The following is a 20,000-nucleotide window of genomic DNA, read 5'->3' as shown; positions in this document are numbered from 1 at the left end:
AGATGACTGGAGGGTGTTATGGGCGTACTCCGCCCACGGCAGCCAGGTGCTCCACGATGTTGGGTTGTCCATCGCCAGACCCCGCAGCATAGTTTCCAGGTCCTGGTTTAGCCTCTCAGTCTGGCCATTAGACTGGGGATGGAACCCGGAGGAGAGGCTGGCCGTGGCGCCGATCAGCTTACAGAACGCCCGCCACACTCGGGAGGAGAACTGGGGCCCTCGGTCGGAGACGATGTCCTGTGGGAGTCCGAAGACTCGAAAAACATGAGTGAACATTAGCTTGGCAGTCTCAAGAGCAGAAGGGAGTTTGATCAATGGTATGAAACGACAGGCTTTTGAAAACCTGTCAACTATAACTAAAATGACAGCATTACCTTGAGAATCTGGAAGGCCCGTGATGAAGTCGACAGCCACATGAGACCAGGGACGCCGAGGAATGGGCAGAGGGTGCAGGAGCCCCTGGGGACGCTGTCGTGGGTTCTTGCTTCTGGTGCACACTTCACAGGCCAGGGCATACGACCTTACGTCCTCCTTCATGTTCGGCCACCAGAAGCGTCTCTCCAGGAACTCAAGGGTCCTCCCAGCTCCTGGGTGAGCAGTGAGAGGGGTTGAATGACCCCACTGGAGAACCTTGGCCCGAGCTGAACGAGGTACATACAAGAGGCCCGGTGGTCCTGTCCCAGGACCAGGGTCCTGGCGCTGAGCTTGTCGAACTGCCTCCTCCACACCCCAGCGAACAGGGGCCACAATCCGGGACACAGGAATAACAGGACCAACTTCACTCTCCCTGTCAGTGGAAGAGAACAGCCTGGAGAGAGCGTCAGGTTTGGTGTTCTTCGAGCCAGGGCGGTACGACAGGGTGAAATCGAACCGACTGAAGAATAAGGCCCACCTTGCCTGTCGTGGATTAAGCCTCTTAGCTTGCTGGAGGTACTGTAGATTTTTGTGGTCCGTCCACACGAGGAACGGATGATGAGCTCCCTCCAGCCAGTGCCTCCACTCCTCAAGTGCGAGTTTCACAGCAAGCAGTTCTCGGTCTCCCACATCGTAGCGGGACTCTGCAGGACTCAGACGGTGGGAATAGTATGCACAGGGATGCAGCTTTCCCTCCGAACGCTGAGATAGGACAGCACCGACGCCACTGTCCGAAGCATCCACCTCGACAATGAAGGATTGTGAAGGGTCAGGGAGGACTAGAATGGGTGCAGAACAGAAGCGGTGCTTGAGGTCATTGAAAGCCTTCTCTGCCTGAGGAGACCAGGTAAACGACCTGGCTGTCTTTTTGGTGAGATCAGAGATGGGAGCTGCCAAGGAACTGAAGTTCCTGACAAACTTGCGGTAGAAGTTAGCGAAACCTAAGAAACGCTGAACTTCCTTCACTGATCTGGGAGTGGGCCAGTCCTGGACGGCCAGGGTCTTGACTGGATCCATCTGGAGTTGTCCTGTCCGTACCGTAAAGCCCAGGAAGGAGACCTCTGGTACATGAAATTCACATTTCTGGGCTTTCACAAACAGACAGTTCTTGAGTAGCCTCTGAAGGACTTGGCGGACATGTTGGCGGTGTTCTTTCAAGGTCTTGGAGAATATTAATATGTCGTCAAGGTAAACAAAAGCATATTTGTTGATCATATCCCTCAGGACATCATTGATAAGGGCCATGAAGACTGCTGGTGCGTTAGTAAGCCCAAAAGGCATCACTTGGTACTCATAGTGTCCTGATGGGGTGTTAAAGGCAGTTTTCCATTCGTCACCCTGTCTGATACGAATGAGGTGATATGCATTCCGCAAATCCAACTTAGAGAAGACTGTAGCGCCTTGGAGCAGGTCGAATGCAGTGGACATCAGCGGTAGAGGGTAGCGGTTGCGTACTGTTATCTTATTGAGACCTCGGTAGTCAATACATGGCCGCAATCCCCCATCTTTCTTACTGACAAAAAAGAAGCCCGCACCAGCAGGCGAGGTGGAGGGTCGGATGAAACCAGAAGCTAGGGAATCTTTGATATATTCATCCATGGCCTTACGCTCTGGCTGAGAAAGGGAAAACAGCCTGCCACGAGGAGGGGTAGCACCAGGAAGCAAGTCTATGGCACAGTCATAGGCACGATGAGGAGGGAGAGTGGCAGCCCTGCTCTTACTAAAAACTTCCTTCAAATCCCAGTATTCTGGGGGCACTTGAGATAACTCGGTGAGATCAGGGGGCTCGGCAGGAGACACAGGGGAACTAGAGAGCAAACAAGAGGCATGGCATGTAGGGCCCCATTCCACAACCTGGCCTGTTGCCCAGTCAATATGAGGGTTGTGGCGGGTAAGCCAAGGGAAGCCCAAAACTACAGGGAACTCTGGGGAATTAATCAGGTGCAAGGAAATATCTTCACGGTGAGCTTGGAACTTGAGAACAACTGGGGAAGTTACTTGGGTTACTCTACCATCACCTAAAGCCTGGCCATCTAGAGCAGAAACTGACAATGGAACTTCAAGGGGAACAGTGGGGACATTGATTCTTCGGGCAAAATGGACATCTATAAAATTACCAGCGGCCCCGGAGTCTAACAATGCTTGGCAGGAATGCACAGACTCACCCCATGAGATGGAGACAGGGATGTAGACTCCTTGGCCAGGAAGTTCGGGAGAGAGGGTGGTCCCCGTCACAACCCTCCCTCGGCTGGACGGGACGGTCCTTTTCCCAAGAGCTCAGGACATGCTGCTCGGAAGTGGTCAGGTTTGCCGCAGTAGAGGCAGCACTTGTCCCTCCTTCTGCGCTCCCTCTCAGCTGCGGTGAGGCGAGTACGGCCAATTTGCATGGGCTCTGGGCAGTCACTGGCGGAGGTGGGTGAACTCCAGGATGAAGCAGTGAGATAAGGAAAGCTTGGGTCTCGACTACGCTCCCTAATTCTGTTGTCAAGGCGAATGGCATGAGAGATCAGCGTCTCAAGTACAGTAGGGCAACCTATAGACGCCAGACCATCTTTAATGGGGTCAGATAGGCCATGGTGGAAAGCTGAAACCAGGGCAGTATCATTCCATCCACTGACTGCTGCAAGTGTACGAAAAGAGATGGCATAGTCTGCGACGCTACCTCTTCCCTGCCGAATGGACATGAGTTTCTTGGCTGCATCTTGGCTAATGTCTGACTGATCGAAGACACGAAGCATCTCCTCCATAAATTTCTTGAAATCAGAACACTCAGGTCCCTGTCACTGCCAAATGGATGTTGCCCAAGCGCGTGCCTTATCAGCCAACAATGTCACTACATATGCAATCTTGCTGCGGTCAGAAGTGTAGGTGGCCGGCTGGAGCTCAAAGGTAAGTTGGCATTGCGTAAGGAATTCACGGCACTCACCATGTTTGCCATCATACCTCGGTGGTGCAGGAAGACGGGGCTCATGAGGTGTAGTAGGCAGCGTGGCAGGAGGCACAGGAGCTGGCACTGGAGCTGGAGCTGGAGCAGACGATGGATCAGAGCCAGAGGCCGGACCAGGTGGAGTAGAAGGGTGAACATGAGGAGGAGACGAAGGTAGAGGAGTCAACGGTGCAAGGGCATTTCCAATTTGACGTAACATTTCATCGTGGCGAGCAAGGGTTTCTTGTTGTTTCATTAATGCTTGTCCATGAGTATCCATGGTAGCTCCAAAGCTTGTTAAAGCAGCAATTATGTTCTGAACCTCTGCTGGGTTGCCAGTCAGAGAAGCCTCTGCTGAGTCAGTCATGACTGAGTCTTTCTGTTAGGGTTGGGCTGGGACTGAGACCCTGGCCACTGGCCTAATGCAGTGAACACCCACTAGGCAAAACAGAGAAATGACTCAAATGCAGAGGACTGACAAACAAGGATCAAGTTCAAAAATGTTTAATTTGGCAAAGTCCAGGAAAAATCCACAGCATGCAAAAGATATGTCCAATTCAAGGCAATCAAGGTTTCCAAAAAATAAAGTAAAATCCAAACGCACAGAGGATCCAAATAATTTCAAACAAAAAGCTTTGAGTGGCAAGTTCCAGGATTAAGTTCAACAAAAGTAGATTTTAAAGTCCAAAAAATAACGAAGGCAAAGATTCAAGAAGGCAAAAAGTAATTCCAAAGTATTCTTCAAAGAATGCAAGTGACTCACCCTCAACCAGCACAAAGACTCAGTGACAAGAACAAAACACAGGGCGGAATAAATACCCAAGGTAATTGGCAATTAAGAATTGGAGGGAAAGTAAACCAAAAACAGGTGGGGCACAAATCACATGACTATCAAAACAAAGCATCACATGACATCAAAACAAGGAAGCACATGGCTGTCAAAACAAACACAAATCAAGCTGTCAAAACAAACATGGCAAGGATGCAAGAGTGACCCCTAGAGGCCAAGAAAAGTCACAAAACCTAACAGTTTTGAAGATGGGCTACCTACTGTTGACGTTAGTTTCAAGCCATGCTAAACACGGACGAAAATAAAGAATTTCAGGTGTGTTTCTGCTGTGATGAAAATATGGTTTAGCTTGAAACAATGTTTGTCAATTTGAGGTCCACAGGCCCACCTATTGTACCCGGCTGCAGTCTTGGTATCCTGAAATGTGGGGGAGTGATCGTTGAGGTTTTGAAAAGTTGAGAATGACAAAAAAAGGTCTCAAAAAGTGACAAAAGTGCACTTGTGAAAAGTTGTCTTTGTGCTTTCATGCGATCTACTGTACATTCCCAAAGCATTAGTACACATTGAACATTTACTGTACAACAACATTGACAAGCTATCTCTTCTCCCACACTACATGAATCCCACCTCTACCTCTCAGTCACAGTGATGATGATGATGATGATGGTAACCAGCGGTGCCCAATACAAACAGGTCAGCAGGAGAGGGCAAGGCTAGCTAGTACATACAGTATATAAACAGAGAGAGTAGAGAGAGAGAGGTTCCATTGGCCCATTGTTTCCTGGTTCTATTAGGCAGACCTAGGCAGACCTAAGGACTGTTCTATTCAATGCTAGGAGCATTATGACACGCCCTTTAGGCAGACCGGAACCTGGTCATGTTAGGTGCCCATAGCAACCAACTACAATGGCATATCTCTATACTTAAAGAATCTCTGATATAAAGAAAGCAGCTGTTCAGCTGTTTTGAATCCTAAAATGCAGCAGCCCACTTCTGCAGCAGTGATGATGGCGAGTAACCACTGCTGCCCAAAGAAAACATTCAGGTCAGCAGCATTGGGGCAGGCTACTGTAGCTAGTACAGTATACAAAGCAAGTGGCTGTTGTGCTGCTTCCAACCCTTAAACGCAGCCCACCTCTGTACGTCACTGTGGCAGTGATGATGGTGAGTAACCAGTGCTGCCCAAAACAAACAGGTCAGTAGAAGAGGGGAGGGCTTGCTAAAGCAAGTCGCTCCTGCGCCCTTCCGCATACTAAAACGCAGCCCGGGGCCCCTAGGCTACAGGTTGCTGAACTCAACACGACAGATGAAATTTTCAATATTGCATCTAGTCACAATTCTGCAATTTTTAACTTTTGGCCAATCAGGGCCCCCCTGGCTGCAGCCATATCTAACCTGTGTGTTAATCCAGCCCTGAACGCAGCCCTTCTCTGTAGCAGTGATGATGGCAAGCAACCAGTTCCTCACAAAACAAACAGGTCAGTAGCAGAGGGGAGGGCTAGCTAGCTAAAGCAAGTTGCTCCTGCACTCTTCTGTCTCCTAAAATGCAGCCCACCTCTGTAACTCTCTGTAGTAGTGATGATGGCGAGTATCCAGATGCTCCCAAAACAAACAGGTCCGTAGCAGAAGGGAGGGCTGGCTAAATGCTGCATATAAAGCAAGTAGCTTCTGTGCTGGGTCTGATGGCAGAGATGATAAGAGTGGCGGCTGTTTACTCAGCCCTGTGATTCTTGGCGGGAAACGGCAGATACATCTCCCTGCTTCTCCGCTTCTCCTCTTTTCCTCTTCTGCTCTCCCACACGGCAGCCTCTCTGACCCTCTTTTGTGAAGCGGTGTTTACACATGAGCGCTGGCTAGCTCAGTCAGGCCAAATGCGGCTGACTGTGGTGTGATGAGTGTGTGTGTGGTGTGTGTGTGACTGCGCACACACACATAGACACACACACACACACACACACACACACACACACACACACACACACACACACACACACACACACACACACACACACACACACACAGTCTCTCTCTCTCTCTCACACACACACACACACACACACACACACACACACACACACACACACACACCCACACACACACACACACACACACACACACACACACACACACACACACACAGTCTCTCTCTCTCACACACACACACACACACACACACACACATGGAGAGAGAGAGAGAGAGAGAGAGAGAGAGAGAGAGAGAGAGAGAGAGAGAGAGAGAGAGAGAGAGAGAGAGAGAGAGAGAGAGAGAGAGAGAGAGAGAGAGCACCAGATGGCTCTATCAGCGCTGTGTATTGGGGTGCATGCATTAGAATAGAGCACGGCCAGATCCTTCACTGTGTGTCAGTCAACATTGAGGCCTTCACAGTGAAGGCATCTGTCCTCACGTGAGTCTTCCTTGGTGAATACATCTGTCTACACATGCTGTGTGATTGGTTTCCTCTCTTCACTATTTGCCATTTAAGATTTAAGATATCACCCCAGGTGTCTAAAAGGATACCACAAGAAGACAATATTGCGCAACACCTGACACGGAACATGTTTGCCGTGATATTTCCTCCACATCTGAGCAAGAGCCAGATCAGTCACTTGGTTGAGTGAGTTTGAAGTATGTAAGGAACAACTGTGTGCGATGCCACTCTGATTTTTGACTCTGTCCAGTGAATGTGTGACTGACTCCTGCTTGTTGTAGTTGGGGATGTTGTTGGACTTTGACTGGACACTGGCGACACACATGAGCTCTTACTTTGGGTTTTTGGGCCTTTTGCTCAAAGGTTAAGCCATCAAGCTTTCCCTCTCTCTAACACTGGAACACTGACACACAGGCACACTGGCACACAGTGACACTCCGAGTTTCCCTCAGAACTCAACAGTTAAGGTGCCCACCTATCTGAAAAGATTAAGATTTTGTATTGTGATCATAATTTCTAAAGCTGCTTTACCAAATAATTGTATGAGCCATTTGTTTTTTGCAGTTCGTAAATCATATTTCACATGAAACTATAAAAAGTCGCCTTTCCAATGATGAGTTGTGTGTCTCTGAGACTGGCTTACTCCACACCACCTTGATTAAAACTGTTCTGTGGGGGGGAAAAGGCGGACACTGACCTCTCCTCCTCTCCCTCTCCTGCATCAGCTGGATGCTGGACAGGATGTGAATGCGGTGGACATGGTTGTGGACCCCCAACTCCAGCAGGTCCAGCTCTGTCAGATGCAGAATGTCCTGAAGAGGAGAGAGAGAGAGAGAGAGAGAGAGAGAGAGAGAGAGAGAGAGAGAGAGAGAGAGAGAGAGAGAATATACGTATCATTTTGTTGCACTAGGAATTTGTTGGGAGGGCTTTTCATTTCTGAAGCCAGGATTGATAACCCTGGGTGGCAGTGCGACAAGTGTTGTGTTGTTGATTGACTCCAAGCAAAATCTGCTGGGCTTTATTTTATAACGCACGTGATTCTTATTTAGAGTTGAATGGATACCGGTAGTTGAATGGATCAAACTTGTAGCATGTTTTTTTGTGTTACTTTTTGATGAACACTTCTAGGTGCCAGTTGTGACAGAAGCGTCTTTGACACCCCTTGCTAGCCTAGCACCACTGGCGTATTCTAATTGACCCTCTCTAAGTGCAACCCACAGCTTCGTGTCCCCACCCGTCGTCCCAAAAGGAAGGGGCACTGTCGCCTGTCATTACCCCGCCGGCCGCTCTTCAAAACCCCCACATTTCTACTCTACTACAGCGCCACTCTACTCCAGCTTCCTCAACAATACATTCCTGGTGTCGAGCAAATACGGCTTTGTTTTTCCTCTGCTGCGTTCCAGCGCTCATTGTTTCTCCCTCTGCGAGACCAAAAACAAAACAGCTAAATTGTAGGTCGTGAGCTATTTTCTGCTGTCCGACACTCCGCACTTTGCATGCCTGAGAGCCTGTTGCGACCGAATGCGAAAAACACACACCCACCACAACAGTACTCCATCACGACATGATGACGCATGCACACTTTTCAAATTCAAAGATATATGGCATGACTTCCAGTGTGAGGGGTTGTTTATTTTACAATGAAATCACACAAATTGTGTTTATGTTAAAAACGTGTAATTTTTAGCTTCACTTTTCAACACAATACTAAATGCCGACAGTAGCAGTCACAATTTGTCACAATTTTTTTTTCAAACTTCGCTTCTCAACAGAATAGTAAATGCAGACTATCGACAGTCCTTTTTTGGGGGGGGGGGGGGGGGGGTTGCCTTTATTTCGAGATAGGACAGTGAAGACTATGACAGGATGTGAGTTGGGAGAGAGAGACAGGGAGGGGTTGGCAAAGGACCTGGGCCGGAATCGAACCCGGGTCAGCCACATAGCAGACAAGTGCCCTACCAATAGAGCCACGATAGGGCCTACTGATAATAATTCTAACCAAGAGTGTAATTTTTTGCTTCGCATTTCAACACAGTACTAAATGCCGACAGTACACAATCACACTTTGTGCTCATGTTAAAAACGTATAATTTTTTCAAACTTCGCCTCTCCACACAATAGTAAATGCAGAGTACCGACAGTAATTCTAGCCAAGAGCCCATTCCCATGAGCGGCATGGTGGCTGTTGTCTTAGCTGGAGTGACAAAGGGCTACAAATGTGTGTGCTGTTGATTCTGCCGATGTTGTGACAAAGCACTGCCATGTGAGTGTGTGTGTTGTCTTTGCTGGTGTTGTAAGAAAGCAGTGTTTGGTTTTGTGGGATGTTGTCTTTGTGTGTGTGTGTGTGTGTGTGTGTGTGTGTGTGTGTGTGTGTGTGTGTGTGTGTGTGTGTGTGTGTGTGTGTGTGTGTTTGCCTGTGCGTGTGTGTGCACTGTGCGGGCATGTGTGTGATTCTGTATGCATGTATAAGTGTACGTGCATGAGTGATTCAGTGTATTTAAATCCATGTGCATTTTTGTGTCTTTGAGTGTATCTGTGTGTATGTGTGCACATACATACAGTGTATAATATCTGTATGTCTCTTTGTGTGCATGTGTGTTACTGTGTGTGTGCAATCATGAATCTCTATGTGTGCATACCTGTGCATGCATGCATGTGTGTGCATGCATGTGTGTTGATGTCCTGTGCTGATGTTTTTGGTGTGGTTACGGGTGTGCACTGAAGAGCAGTGAGGTGAGCAGAGGGTTTGTTTTCAAGGGCCCAGAGACAGAGGCCCACGCCACATTAAGCCCTTTGTCTGTCTTATCTACTCTCTCTCTCTCTCTCTCTCTCTCTCTCTCTCTCTCTCTCTCTCTCTCTCTCTCTCTCTCTCTCTCTCTCTCTCTCTCTCTCTGTGATGAGTTTTGTCCTGAAGCTGAATAGCCTGTCTTTCTGTTTCACTCGCTCCGTTTTCTGCATCTCTCTCTCTCTCTCTCTCTCTCTCTCTCTCTCTCTCTCTCTCTCTCTCTCTCTCTCTCTCTCTCTCTCTCTCTCTCTCTCTCTCTCTCTCTGTCTACATCTCTGTTTCTGTCACTGATACTAACTGCATCTCCCTTGCTGGTTTTACCTCATTTACTTCTCTGTTTCCCAATCTTTCTCTCTACCCATGTCGTATCTCTGCCCTATTTTTCTTCTCTCCTCTCGCTCACTGTCCTCTTCTATCTCTCTCTGAAGATAGTCTGATTGCTTTTGTCTGACAGTGACACAGGAGCCATCTTGATTCCATGCCCTTATGCCTGTCCTCAAAACCAGAGAATCTCTAACAGGGAGAAGGCTCAGTCTCATTGGTTCCCATTGTAGCCAGTTAGCTTTGCATGCATACTGCAGTAATGAGCGTAGGCCAGTCCTTCATGTGGGAAAATGTATGGAATGGAAAGGGGAACCCATGCTAAATACATTGCTACTGCGATTTCCAGTCACAAATATCATCAACAAAACATTCCTGGTAAGCACTATGACTGTTGTTTAACAATTGGCTGTATTGACAAATCGTTCAGGTGTGTAGTTTTACAGCAGGTTAGAAGATTTCAACCTGTACTCGCTAGCATCGCGCTAATGTTTATGGGTTTGGCCCCATAAAAATTGAGCTTTGTGACCCAGTAGGCTATATAATAATCTAATGGCGCAAAATAATCGAAACGCTTCTCAAATGGGGTCTTATTATTTCTAGCTTCGAACATAATATTAATATTTCAGGACAAAAAATTATAAAAAATCACAAAAATTATAATGGTAGAAAACTCCATTGACACCCATTCATTTTGCCCTGGCCCGTGGTTAGGGTTAGCCAATTGAAGCTAGTAGCTAGTTCCGTGAGTGAACACCCCCTGCACAAAACAGACCAACCAGGCATGACTCAACGAGCCCCCATGCACATGGTGGAATAAGATTGTCTCCACTACCACCAAGCCTGCACTGCTATCTACAGTCTACTCTACACCATATGATTGCTTTTAATTGTCCTGCTCCATTCAGTGTGTAGGCCTAGGCTACTGTGCAGTAGGGGTGGGCGATATGGCAAAAATGTCATATCACAATTTTTTAACATGAAATCTCGATTTCGATTTTTTAATCACGATCTTCCATCCAAAAAATAAAAACAACAAATATCAATTTTGATAAGCTTGCAATTCGTAATTTGCAGTTAATAGAATATTAACACACTGATGACACTCTCATAAAGTGCACAATTAGAATACAATAATGTAAAGAATAAAAGTGAAGACAACAACACAAGTATGTAAACATCACTTTGATACTCATAGTTAACATCCTCACTATAAGACGATCTATACGATTTTTCCAATTTGGCAGATTCGAGACGATCTTGTACTCGATATCACGATTCACGATTTATATCGTCATATCGCCCACCCCTACTGTGCAGGGAGGTGCATGTGGGCATAGGGTGTTGTTGTGGCCTAGTTTGCTAGTCTCACACTAGGTTCTTTCCAACATGCGGACTCCAAGTGCTTGTGGTACCTGTGCTTGTGGTTTTGCTGGTGCCCACCTCCATGGAGAAAACAATAACGTTTCCCCGCTGTCAGCCTTGCCAGAACAACTTTTGGGGAACTATGGTACTCTTCATTCAAAATACCAATTGCAAATGAGAAACTGACATATAGAATTGCACTTTTGCGAGATATCGAAATACACTTCTGTCGTCAGTGACGTCATCGCAAGGCCACAAGCATGCAAGGGAGCAAGGGAGGACAGGAGTCTGCATATTACAAAAGAGTGCCTGTGGGTAGGCCCAATGACTGGGGGCAAACGGGTCACTTGTCCTGGGCACTGTGAAAGGAGGGGCCCAGAAATGGAATCCCATTACATTGTATGAATGGAGAGGGAGCCGTTTCAGATGCTTTTGTCCTGGGCTCGCTCAAAGCTGTCAGCGATACCCCTGTCTGTGGGGTAATGTTAGATGAATGCTGCGTTACAGCTAAAAGGCCTTGATTTATAATAATAATAATAATTCATTTTATTTAAAAGCGCCTTTCAAAAAACTCAAGGACACTGTACAGAGAGAGGCAAAATAAAACAAGACAGATAAACAGATTGTAAACAAAACATAAATATATAGAAAATAAATAAAAATAAAATAAAACAAAATACAGTTAAAGAATCATAAAGAATAGGCTAATTGAAATAGATGAGTTTTAAGTCTTGATTTGAACAGGGGTAAAGACTCAATGTTGCGGATGTCAGGGGGAAGCACAGCTGAGGAGCAGAGCAACTGAAAGCTCTGTTCCCCATGGTGCTGAGACGGGCAGAAGGGACAGAGAGGAGAATGGAGGAAGAGGAACGGAGGGGGCGGGAGGGAATAGCAATATGAATAAGATTAGATAGATAAGGAGGGGCAAGATTGTAGATAGCCTTGAAGGTGTGGAGAAGTATTTTAAAGTGAATTCTAAATTTGATAGGGAGCCAGTGGAGATGTTGGAGTGCAGGGGTAATATGGTGACAGGAAGGGGTTTTGGTTATGATGCGGGCAGCTGAGTTCTGGACCAGTTGGAGCTTGTGGAGAGATTTTTGAGGGAGACCAAAGAGGAGAGAATTACAATAATCAATGCGAGAGGTGACAAGACTGTGTATAAGGATGGAGGTAGAATGGGAGGTGAGAGAGGGGCGGAGACGGTTAATGTTGCGTAGGTGGAAATAGGCAGACCGTGTGATGTTATTAATGTGGGAGAGGAAGGATAGAGAGCCATCAAGCATGACACCCAAACTCTTAACTTGAGGGGAGGGGGAGACAGGAGAGCTATCAATTGAGAAGGAGAAACTATTTGCTTTGGATAAGGTGGATTTGGTGCCTATAAGTAGGACTTCAGTTTTGTTCGAATTCAGTTTCAAAAAATTTGAGGTGAACCAGGATTTGATTTCAGAAAGACAGGTGGTGATTTGACCTGCATAAGCACAGTATACAGACCTGTGTACCATTTGAACCCCCAGAGGGGGGTTGAAAGAAGTGCTGCTTCTTCAAAGAGGTGATGCCAACAAGGCCCATTACTAAGCCCTTATTATAGAGATTTCTTATCAGGCAAAAGCTGAGGCAGCCATGCATTCACCCGCATCCCTCCCCCTAGTCTGTCACGCACTGGAGCAAAGACCCCTGTCTCCAAAAAGAGTTGTCCTCCTTCGGGGAATTAATAAAGCTGTGACACATATCGCTTGGGCGAAACCCTGAATAATATCGTGATATCAGTAGGCCACCATGCGTTCACTACTTGACTGTAATTTTTCAATAAATGACACCAACTTTTTAGCTACTGGGACCAGATTCCTCGTAAAGCAATTGGTTCACACTGCTATTCTGTACCTGCACTTGCATAATCACACACACAAGTGTGAATGCAACCACACACACACACGCACACACACACACACTAACACACACACACACACACACACACACACACACACACACACACACACACACACACACACACACACACACACACACACACACACACACTAACACACACACACACGCAAGGGAAAACATTTAATCAGGAAGCCCATTATTTCCTGCCTCTGCCCCCCATGATTCCTGTGGTAATGGTGCAGTAATGGATGTTTCATTAGCTCTGTGTATCTCCCCCCGGCAGACGAAGAGAAAAAAACCTCCAGTCTGCTGATGTGATTAGCGGCTAAGGGCGAGTGAAATCACTTAACGCACAGCGTGCATTAAGATCCCAACAAACACATCTGATCTGAGTGAGCGCAGTGGAGCAGAGAGGCCTGCACAGTACAGTGCAGTACAGTGCAGCATAACATAGCACAGCCCAGGACATCAACGTACAATGTGTCCACAACACAGTGTAGCACAGGACAGCATTGTGCAGCAAAGCCCAGCATAACAAAACACAGCACAGCGCAACACAGTGCGGCTCAGAGCAGCGCAGCACAGACCGACACAGCACAGCACAGCAAAGCACAGAGCAGCGCTTCACAGTACACATAACAATGCACTATAACACAACAGTGCACAGTTCAAGACTGCACAGACCAGCCAAGCACATTACAGGACGACATAACACAACACAACACAACACAACATGACACAACACGACACTACACAGCACAACACAACACAACACAACACAACACAACACAACACAACACAACACAACACAACACAACACAACACAACACAACACAACACAGCTCACATAGCTCTCATACACATAGCACAGTCCAGTCCATCCCTTCTGCAAGGCCAGGTTTGACAACAACAAGGCAAGGCAAAGTTTGGTTCTGAGCCGGACTGTCCTTGGCCCAGTGAGAAGACAGGGTCGCTGCTTGATAAGGCAGGGAAGGCTGAGAGCCAGTGAACCTCTGGGGAACACTCTGAGCCTCCTGTAGTAAATCGTTGATGTGGACCACTCTGTCTGTCTTTATGGAAGCACCGAGAAGGGTGAAGATTGAAACCTCTCATCAAACAGCCCAACCATGGCTCAATCGGCCAGGAACTAGACTGCTACACCGGCAACGAGTCCGACCCGGGTCATCTGCCGAACCTTCCGTGTCTCTCCCCCATCTCGCTTCCTGTCACCCTCTATACTGTTCAGTCACAAAATATAGGCTTACAGCCCCCCAAAAAACCCTAAAAACACAAATGATCAGGGATTTCTATAGCACTAAATGAGAGATAAATCACTGTGGCTGGGAGCTAGATTTTTACTGACCACTGATGATGATAACAGCATTTCCTTTTCATTTTTCCAAAGAATTGACGAAAAGAACTGACAAGAGACAGGTTGGTCAGACTTCTTCATCTGTAACCCCCTTTATGCACGCTGTTCCACCAGTGGAACACTTTAATAGTCATTGAAAAGTTAACTACCATTAGTACTACAGTTACTACTTTCTATGACATAACACAGGCCAGGGTCTTGAGTAATGCACTACCACTTCATTGCCTATCTGGTAACAGCAAATTTATTATGCTGTATTTAATGGGTTAATATAAAATTAACTGCTTCAAAACATAGAGGCAAGGCTTAATTTCCCGCCGGTGGATCTACTACTCTATATAGCAGGCAGGGAATTGTAGTCACTTGGAGGGTAGGCCTATATTTGCACTCACATTTTGTCCACGGCTGCAGGCAGACAGTGTACTTCCCCCCTCTATAATACACAAACACACAGTGTGACTCAGACACAGCGTGAGCGGAGCAAGTGTGTGCTGGCCCGAGGCAAGTTTCCCTCATGAACCAACCCAGTAAGGTGCACATGGGGAACACTTCACCATTTTCACCAGCTCCTCACAGCCCACTGTGGACTCTTTAGAATGCGACTACTGCCGTCAAGGTCACTCCAACTCCCACAACGGAAAACTAAAACTGCATTCCTGAAACGTTGTGCTGGATTGTGTGTGGGAAAAAAGATCTTAGAGAGCACTATGAGGAATAAATAGCTCAGTAGATAGCATACAAACCTGAGCAACATCCTATGAGTAGGCCAAATGAACAAGAGCTAAACAACCTGCAAGTATGTACGTTTGGGATACTGTCAAATGGTTTTGGATTTTAAGCAACATTGAATGAGAGACAGTTCATACTGTATGTTACTATGAATCTCAGGTGCTCATAGGCTACAATATAGATCTTAAGTGAACTCTACATTGACAATCTAACTGTCACATCAAGCTTATGGATGGAGGTTGGTCAAACCGATACCAATAGACTCTTATAGACACAAAGTTCACAGTGGGGGATCAACAAGCATATCTAAAATCTCTCTCTCTCTCTCTGACACTACTGGCAGACAGACCTACAATCAATAAAATTACTTATTTCAATCAATGTAAGTGCAGTATTGCATTCATTTTTCATTGAATACAGATCCTGAACATGAACATAGGTTATCCACAGAAAATTAAATACAGCATCTAATGCACTACGACATACCCAAGATAACATACTGGGCAACACAGTTGTAAATCTGCGTGTAACAGTACAGTGATGAGGAAGGAAAAGCGGCCGTGTGAGAAGTGCAGGCACGCCAACAGTCATGTTGGAGTGGAGAGCTGTCAGCAATCATGGGGAGTAAATAACTACTCGCAGCCCCTCAGAGCTGGACTGTGTGATCTGATCTCCTTGAACTTGAGACCTAGGGTGCTTTCACATTACATTACATTCCATTCAGAGGTTTAAATTAACTTTTTTCATCACCAGCCAAAATGACTAGTATTTGTTAATTTTACCAGAGAAACACACACTGATTAATGGGTCAAAGTGGGTAGTAAGGTGGACTTGTCTACCAGGCAAACTGAAATTTCACCAGCATTTGGCCAGTTGACTGGTGTTAATTTAGAATCCTGATAACATTACATTGCATTACATTGCATTACATGACAGTTAGCAGACATTTTTATCCAAAGCGTTCTGCGGGCGTTAATGGTGGAGGCAACCTCTTTCTGGAGGTCTTGGTGCGCTTGATTTACTGACTGATGCTTTCCCACCAACACACCAAGCTAAGAGCTGAAAGGACCATTTGGTGCTGCAGTGCAGTGCACACCAACTGCTATTGACGTAAAAGTGCCCGAAGTTCAAGGCGGTGCTGTGAGGCCATCCTTCCTTTCGTCACGGGGCAGTGTCTGGCGGGGCATTGGGGGCCCATCAGGGAGAGTGTGTGTGCTAAGTGGGCACATAAATCCCCTGCTTTAGCGCTGAATAATGCAACATTAATGTGTCTTAGTGAGGGATGGAGAGGGCCACGTCTGAGAGAAATGGAGGAGAAAGAAGGGGGAGGGGGGTGGGGGGTGCTTGACGGTGGCAAGATGGATGGGAGGGGGTAATCATAAGGCAAAAGCACAGAGATGAAAAGATCAAAAAGGATAACAACAGAGAAAAATTAAGAAGAAATGAACAAAAATAGGGGAGGAACAGTGAAACTCATTGACAGAAGACAGGCATGGTGGGAGAAAGAGAGAGAGAGAGAGAGAGAGAGAGAGAGAGAGAGAGAGAGAGAGTAGGGGGAGGCAAGAGGGGGTTAGCTAAGGGCTTGCATGCTACTGTTTACTGCTTCCAAACAGCTCCATGATTCCAAGAAAGCATCAACTTCACACGCGATCCACTCCAGTACGGCTGCACTTGCTCAGATTCTTCACATAGCGCACTCCACTCACACCGCTCCACCGTCGGCATCAAAATGACTTGTGGAAAACATCTGTCTTTACACTGGCAGTGCTGCTCTCAAAGCAAGACGCTTTCTGTCAAGCGCAGGGTTATTAATCTGACTGGGCCCAGAGACTGGCGAGCATAGCGGGAGACATATTCTCTTCTCTTGCAGGTTTGCAATATCAAAGGAATCTCGTATTCTCACTTTTCAATCCTCACAATAACCAAGCATTGAGAAAATGCAAGTGTGTCTCACAAAAAAAGAACCTTTTATGGAATCACAAGCTGTTTGTGGGATGGCTGCAGTCTCAACGAAATTGCAATCGCCTCATTTTAATTGCGATAGACATCTCTGAAATGTTGATTGTATGTGTGTGTATGTGTGCTCTGAGTGTCTTTCCAATTTCATTTCAGATTATCTGATTCAGAGTCTATTTTGGGATAATGCTCCAACTACATGTGATGTGAGAGCTTCTGTCCACAGCTCTGGACTGAGAGCCGGTCTTACCTCCACTCCGTCATACTCGTCGTCAAAGAGCGGGCAGTACTGTGGCAGGCCCAGCTGGCTCAGCCATCTGGAGATTGACATGTGCTTCATGGCCCACACTCCGGCTCCCCAGGGGGCGCTGGTTGTCCCCAGGCTCCTCTCCTAAAGGGAAAGACACAATCACAGACCTGAGGTAAACTGGATGCAATAGGTGAATACGAGTTCTATGCTGTCGATCAACATTGACGGAAGGACGTGAGCGAGAACTTGTTGTCACGATGTGGGTGTTATTAAATACAGCGCATTTGCAGTCGGCCACAAATATGAACGAGACGATGAGCTCGCACCGGTTTGCTCTACTAACACACCACGTGTGAGGAGTGGGGGGACAGGCAGTGAGGAGGAGCTGAAGTGGGGACCTGCGCAAACTTGTGTAGAGGTGTGAGACAAGACCCATGTACACACGTGAGTGAGTTGTTGACCAACCAGTTCATGGGCGCGTGACCTCGGAGGCAGTCCGCCGACGAGCGTTGAAGGGGATAAGCAACTGCAGAGGTTGCAAGATCTGACTGCAGCCGCATTCATCCCGCGATAGTTTTACACCATGTGACATGTCACCTCGTCAACGCAACGTCGACGAAATTTCGAAGTTTGACAGGAAATCTAACCGTCATGCAGCATTTTGATCCAGGGTGCATTGCTGTCTTCATGCGCATATCTGCGTTGATGTCATGTCGAATGTACTTAGTATAGTTAGTAATACATTAGTCTGTCTCAATGACTGCTATATATTTTATGTGTAGCATCGTAGTGTTGAAGCAGTTTACACTGACAGAAGCCAGAAAGATTTAGGTATAGTATGGACCAGCAGGTGCTATAACAATAATAATCTAAACTGCAATAATAATCATTATCACAATAATACTAATCATAGTGAATGAAATGGTATGATTCTTTTCAATACATCTTCAGGTTGAAGAGGAAGTCCCCTATTCCCTCTGTGCTTTCCCACGTAGCTACTCTGTAATTGCATGGGCTTTATGTTTAATGTGCTTTTCATAGAGGGGGCGTATAGGCTAAAGAGCTTAACTGCTACTGAGAAAATTGAGCGCAAGACCAATTTAGGAGCACTGGGGCAAGGAAAGGCTCAAGGTACAATGAGCTTGAGTTCAAGGGAGGGGACAAAATTAGTTTGAAACTATACAGGCTTCGGGTGCTGAGATAGTGAAGCGAATGTAAGTGTGATAGATAAAGTGCTATAAAGGGCCTAGGTTAATATGATTTGGGGGTTTCCCTACTTTGGTCTCATCCCCAGGGGGAAAAAACATTGTCGTGTTAAGTAAAGCCACAAGCAGACCCCGAGGCTTCACATGACTTGGCACGGTTATTTTCTGGCTGCTGATTCACGTTTTCATGGTGCAAAACACCTGAGTCATTGAGTCATGGGACGATCACATCATAGAAAAGTTCCTTATCATTGCTGGATTGCCGTTATATTTGATTGGCCACCACTCCTACTGAGGGCGTAGGCTAATTGCTGAGGAAGTCTGTGTTTGTTTGTGCTTGTCATCATCCGATAAAAATATCAACCACAGGCCCACTCAACTGTGCAAGATGAGAATGACAATCGCAATGAATGACCCATTTCTGAGTAACAAAGATGTAGTGAAAGTGAAATTCAATCTCACTGGACAACCTCAATCATTTCATAGCTGTAGTATAAATAACATATAAAGAAATGTAAGTGCTTACATCTGAAAATAACAGAGCAGAACAATTACAAATCAGAAAAATATTGCAGTGCTGACATTTTGAAATGTAAATCCAACGCAGCATGCCGCATCTCCTATACTATAGTATATGGGCTCAGGGCCTTCCTCTAATAACTTGGCCATGGTCTGACAGAGCCCTGAAACAACCCCATTACTGAGATTGGGCTATGAGTGCAAGACAGCAGCGAGTGCCAGGGCCAGTGCACATCTCATGCTGGGCAGAGGCACTTCATCAGGCCATCGTCTGCCAGCTAAGGTGCCCTATATTATTGAACAGTGACCTCATGAGTAAGGTTGTAAAGAATATTGTATCATACTGAGAAATTGCGATACACATAGTCACAATACTGTATCACGATGCAAGGATGTGGTATCGTGATACGCCCTTTGAAAGTTTTGATTTGATTTGAGTTAACCTTCAGTCCAGAAAACAACCACATGATATGATGTGCTTCCAAGCATTATTTGTAGCCTCGTGTAATCCATTCTACATACAGTATAAACCATCATAGTTTTTATTCATAATTTTATTTTATAATGTTGGCAAATGTGAAAAAAAAAAAAAATTTCACAAAAAATTAAAAATGTAATCATGGGGTGTAACGAGACATAGGTCAAAAAACATGATACGAACTGAATTGTGTGTTGGGTGTATCATTACAGCCCTACTCATGAGAGGATCTCCTGAAGGTGTGGCGAAGGATTCAAGCGATGTGGTGCTGAAGAGTTAGGGATCCTGAACTGTGCACCCTGTGCAGAGAAATGTTCCCTAGTTTGCTTTGTGGTGTTACAGCAATTTCTGTATGCATTGATTGATATTCTCAGAGTACGGTGCCCTTGTCTTTGTACAAAAGCAAGAGCCTACTGTAAATCAATTGGCCTACCATACCAAATTTGGATAGATTTTATTTTACAAAAAAAGTGACAAGAAAGGATTGGAGATTTAGTCAATTGAGCGCAATAGTTGTGGCACAGCCCATCACAACGCAGCAGCAAAGGCGCCCGAAACGAGTTTTAAAGTG

General features: G+C 46.2%; 1 protein-coding gene across 1 annotated transcript in view; it reads right to left on the bottom strand.

Annotated features, from left to right (window-relative positions):
- bcar3 (BCAR3 adaptor protein, NSP family member) overlaps positions 1–20,000 on the bottom strand; it is a 130,733-nt gene that overhangs the window by 96,899 nt on the left and 13,834 nt on the right. The window contains exons 2-3 of the mRNA XM_063201700.1: positions 17,228–17,368; positions 7,257–7,371 (exon numbers count right to left, since the gene is read on the bottom strand). Of these exons, the coding sequence (XP_063057770.1) occupies positions 7,257–7,371; positions 17,228–17,317 (205 nt within the window). The 5' untranslated portion in view covers positions 17,318–17,368. The remainder of the gene's footprint in view (positions 1–7,256; positions 7,372–17,227; positions 17,369–20,000) is intronic.

This window comes from Engraulis encrasicolus, chromosome 6 (genome assembly GCF_034702125.1).
Source record: "Engraulis encrasicolus isolate BLACKSEA-1 chromosome 6, IST_EnEncr_1.0, whole genome shotgun sequence".
Taxonomy (NCBI): Eukaryota; Metazoa; Chordata; class Actinopteri; order Clupeiformes; family Engraulidae; genus Engraulis; species Engraulis encrasicolus.
The sequence above is the reverse complement of the archived record's forward strand: the minus strand, read 5'-3'. Positions and strand labels throughout refer to the sequence as shown.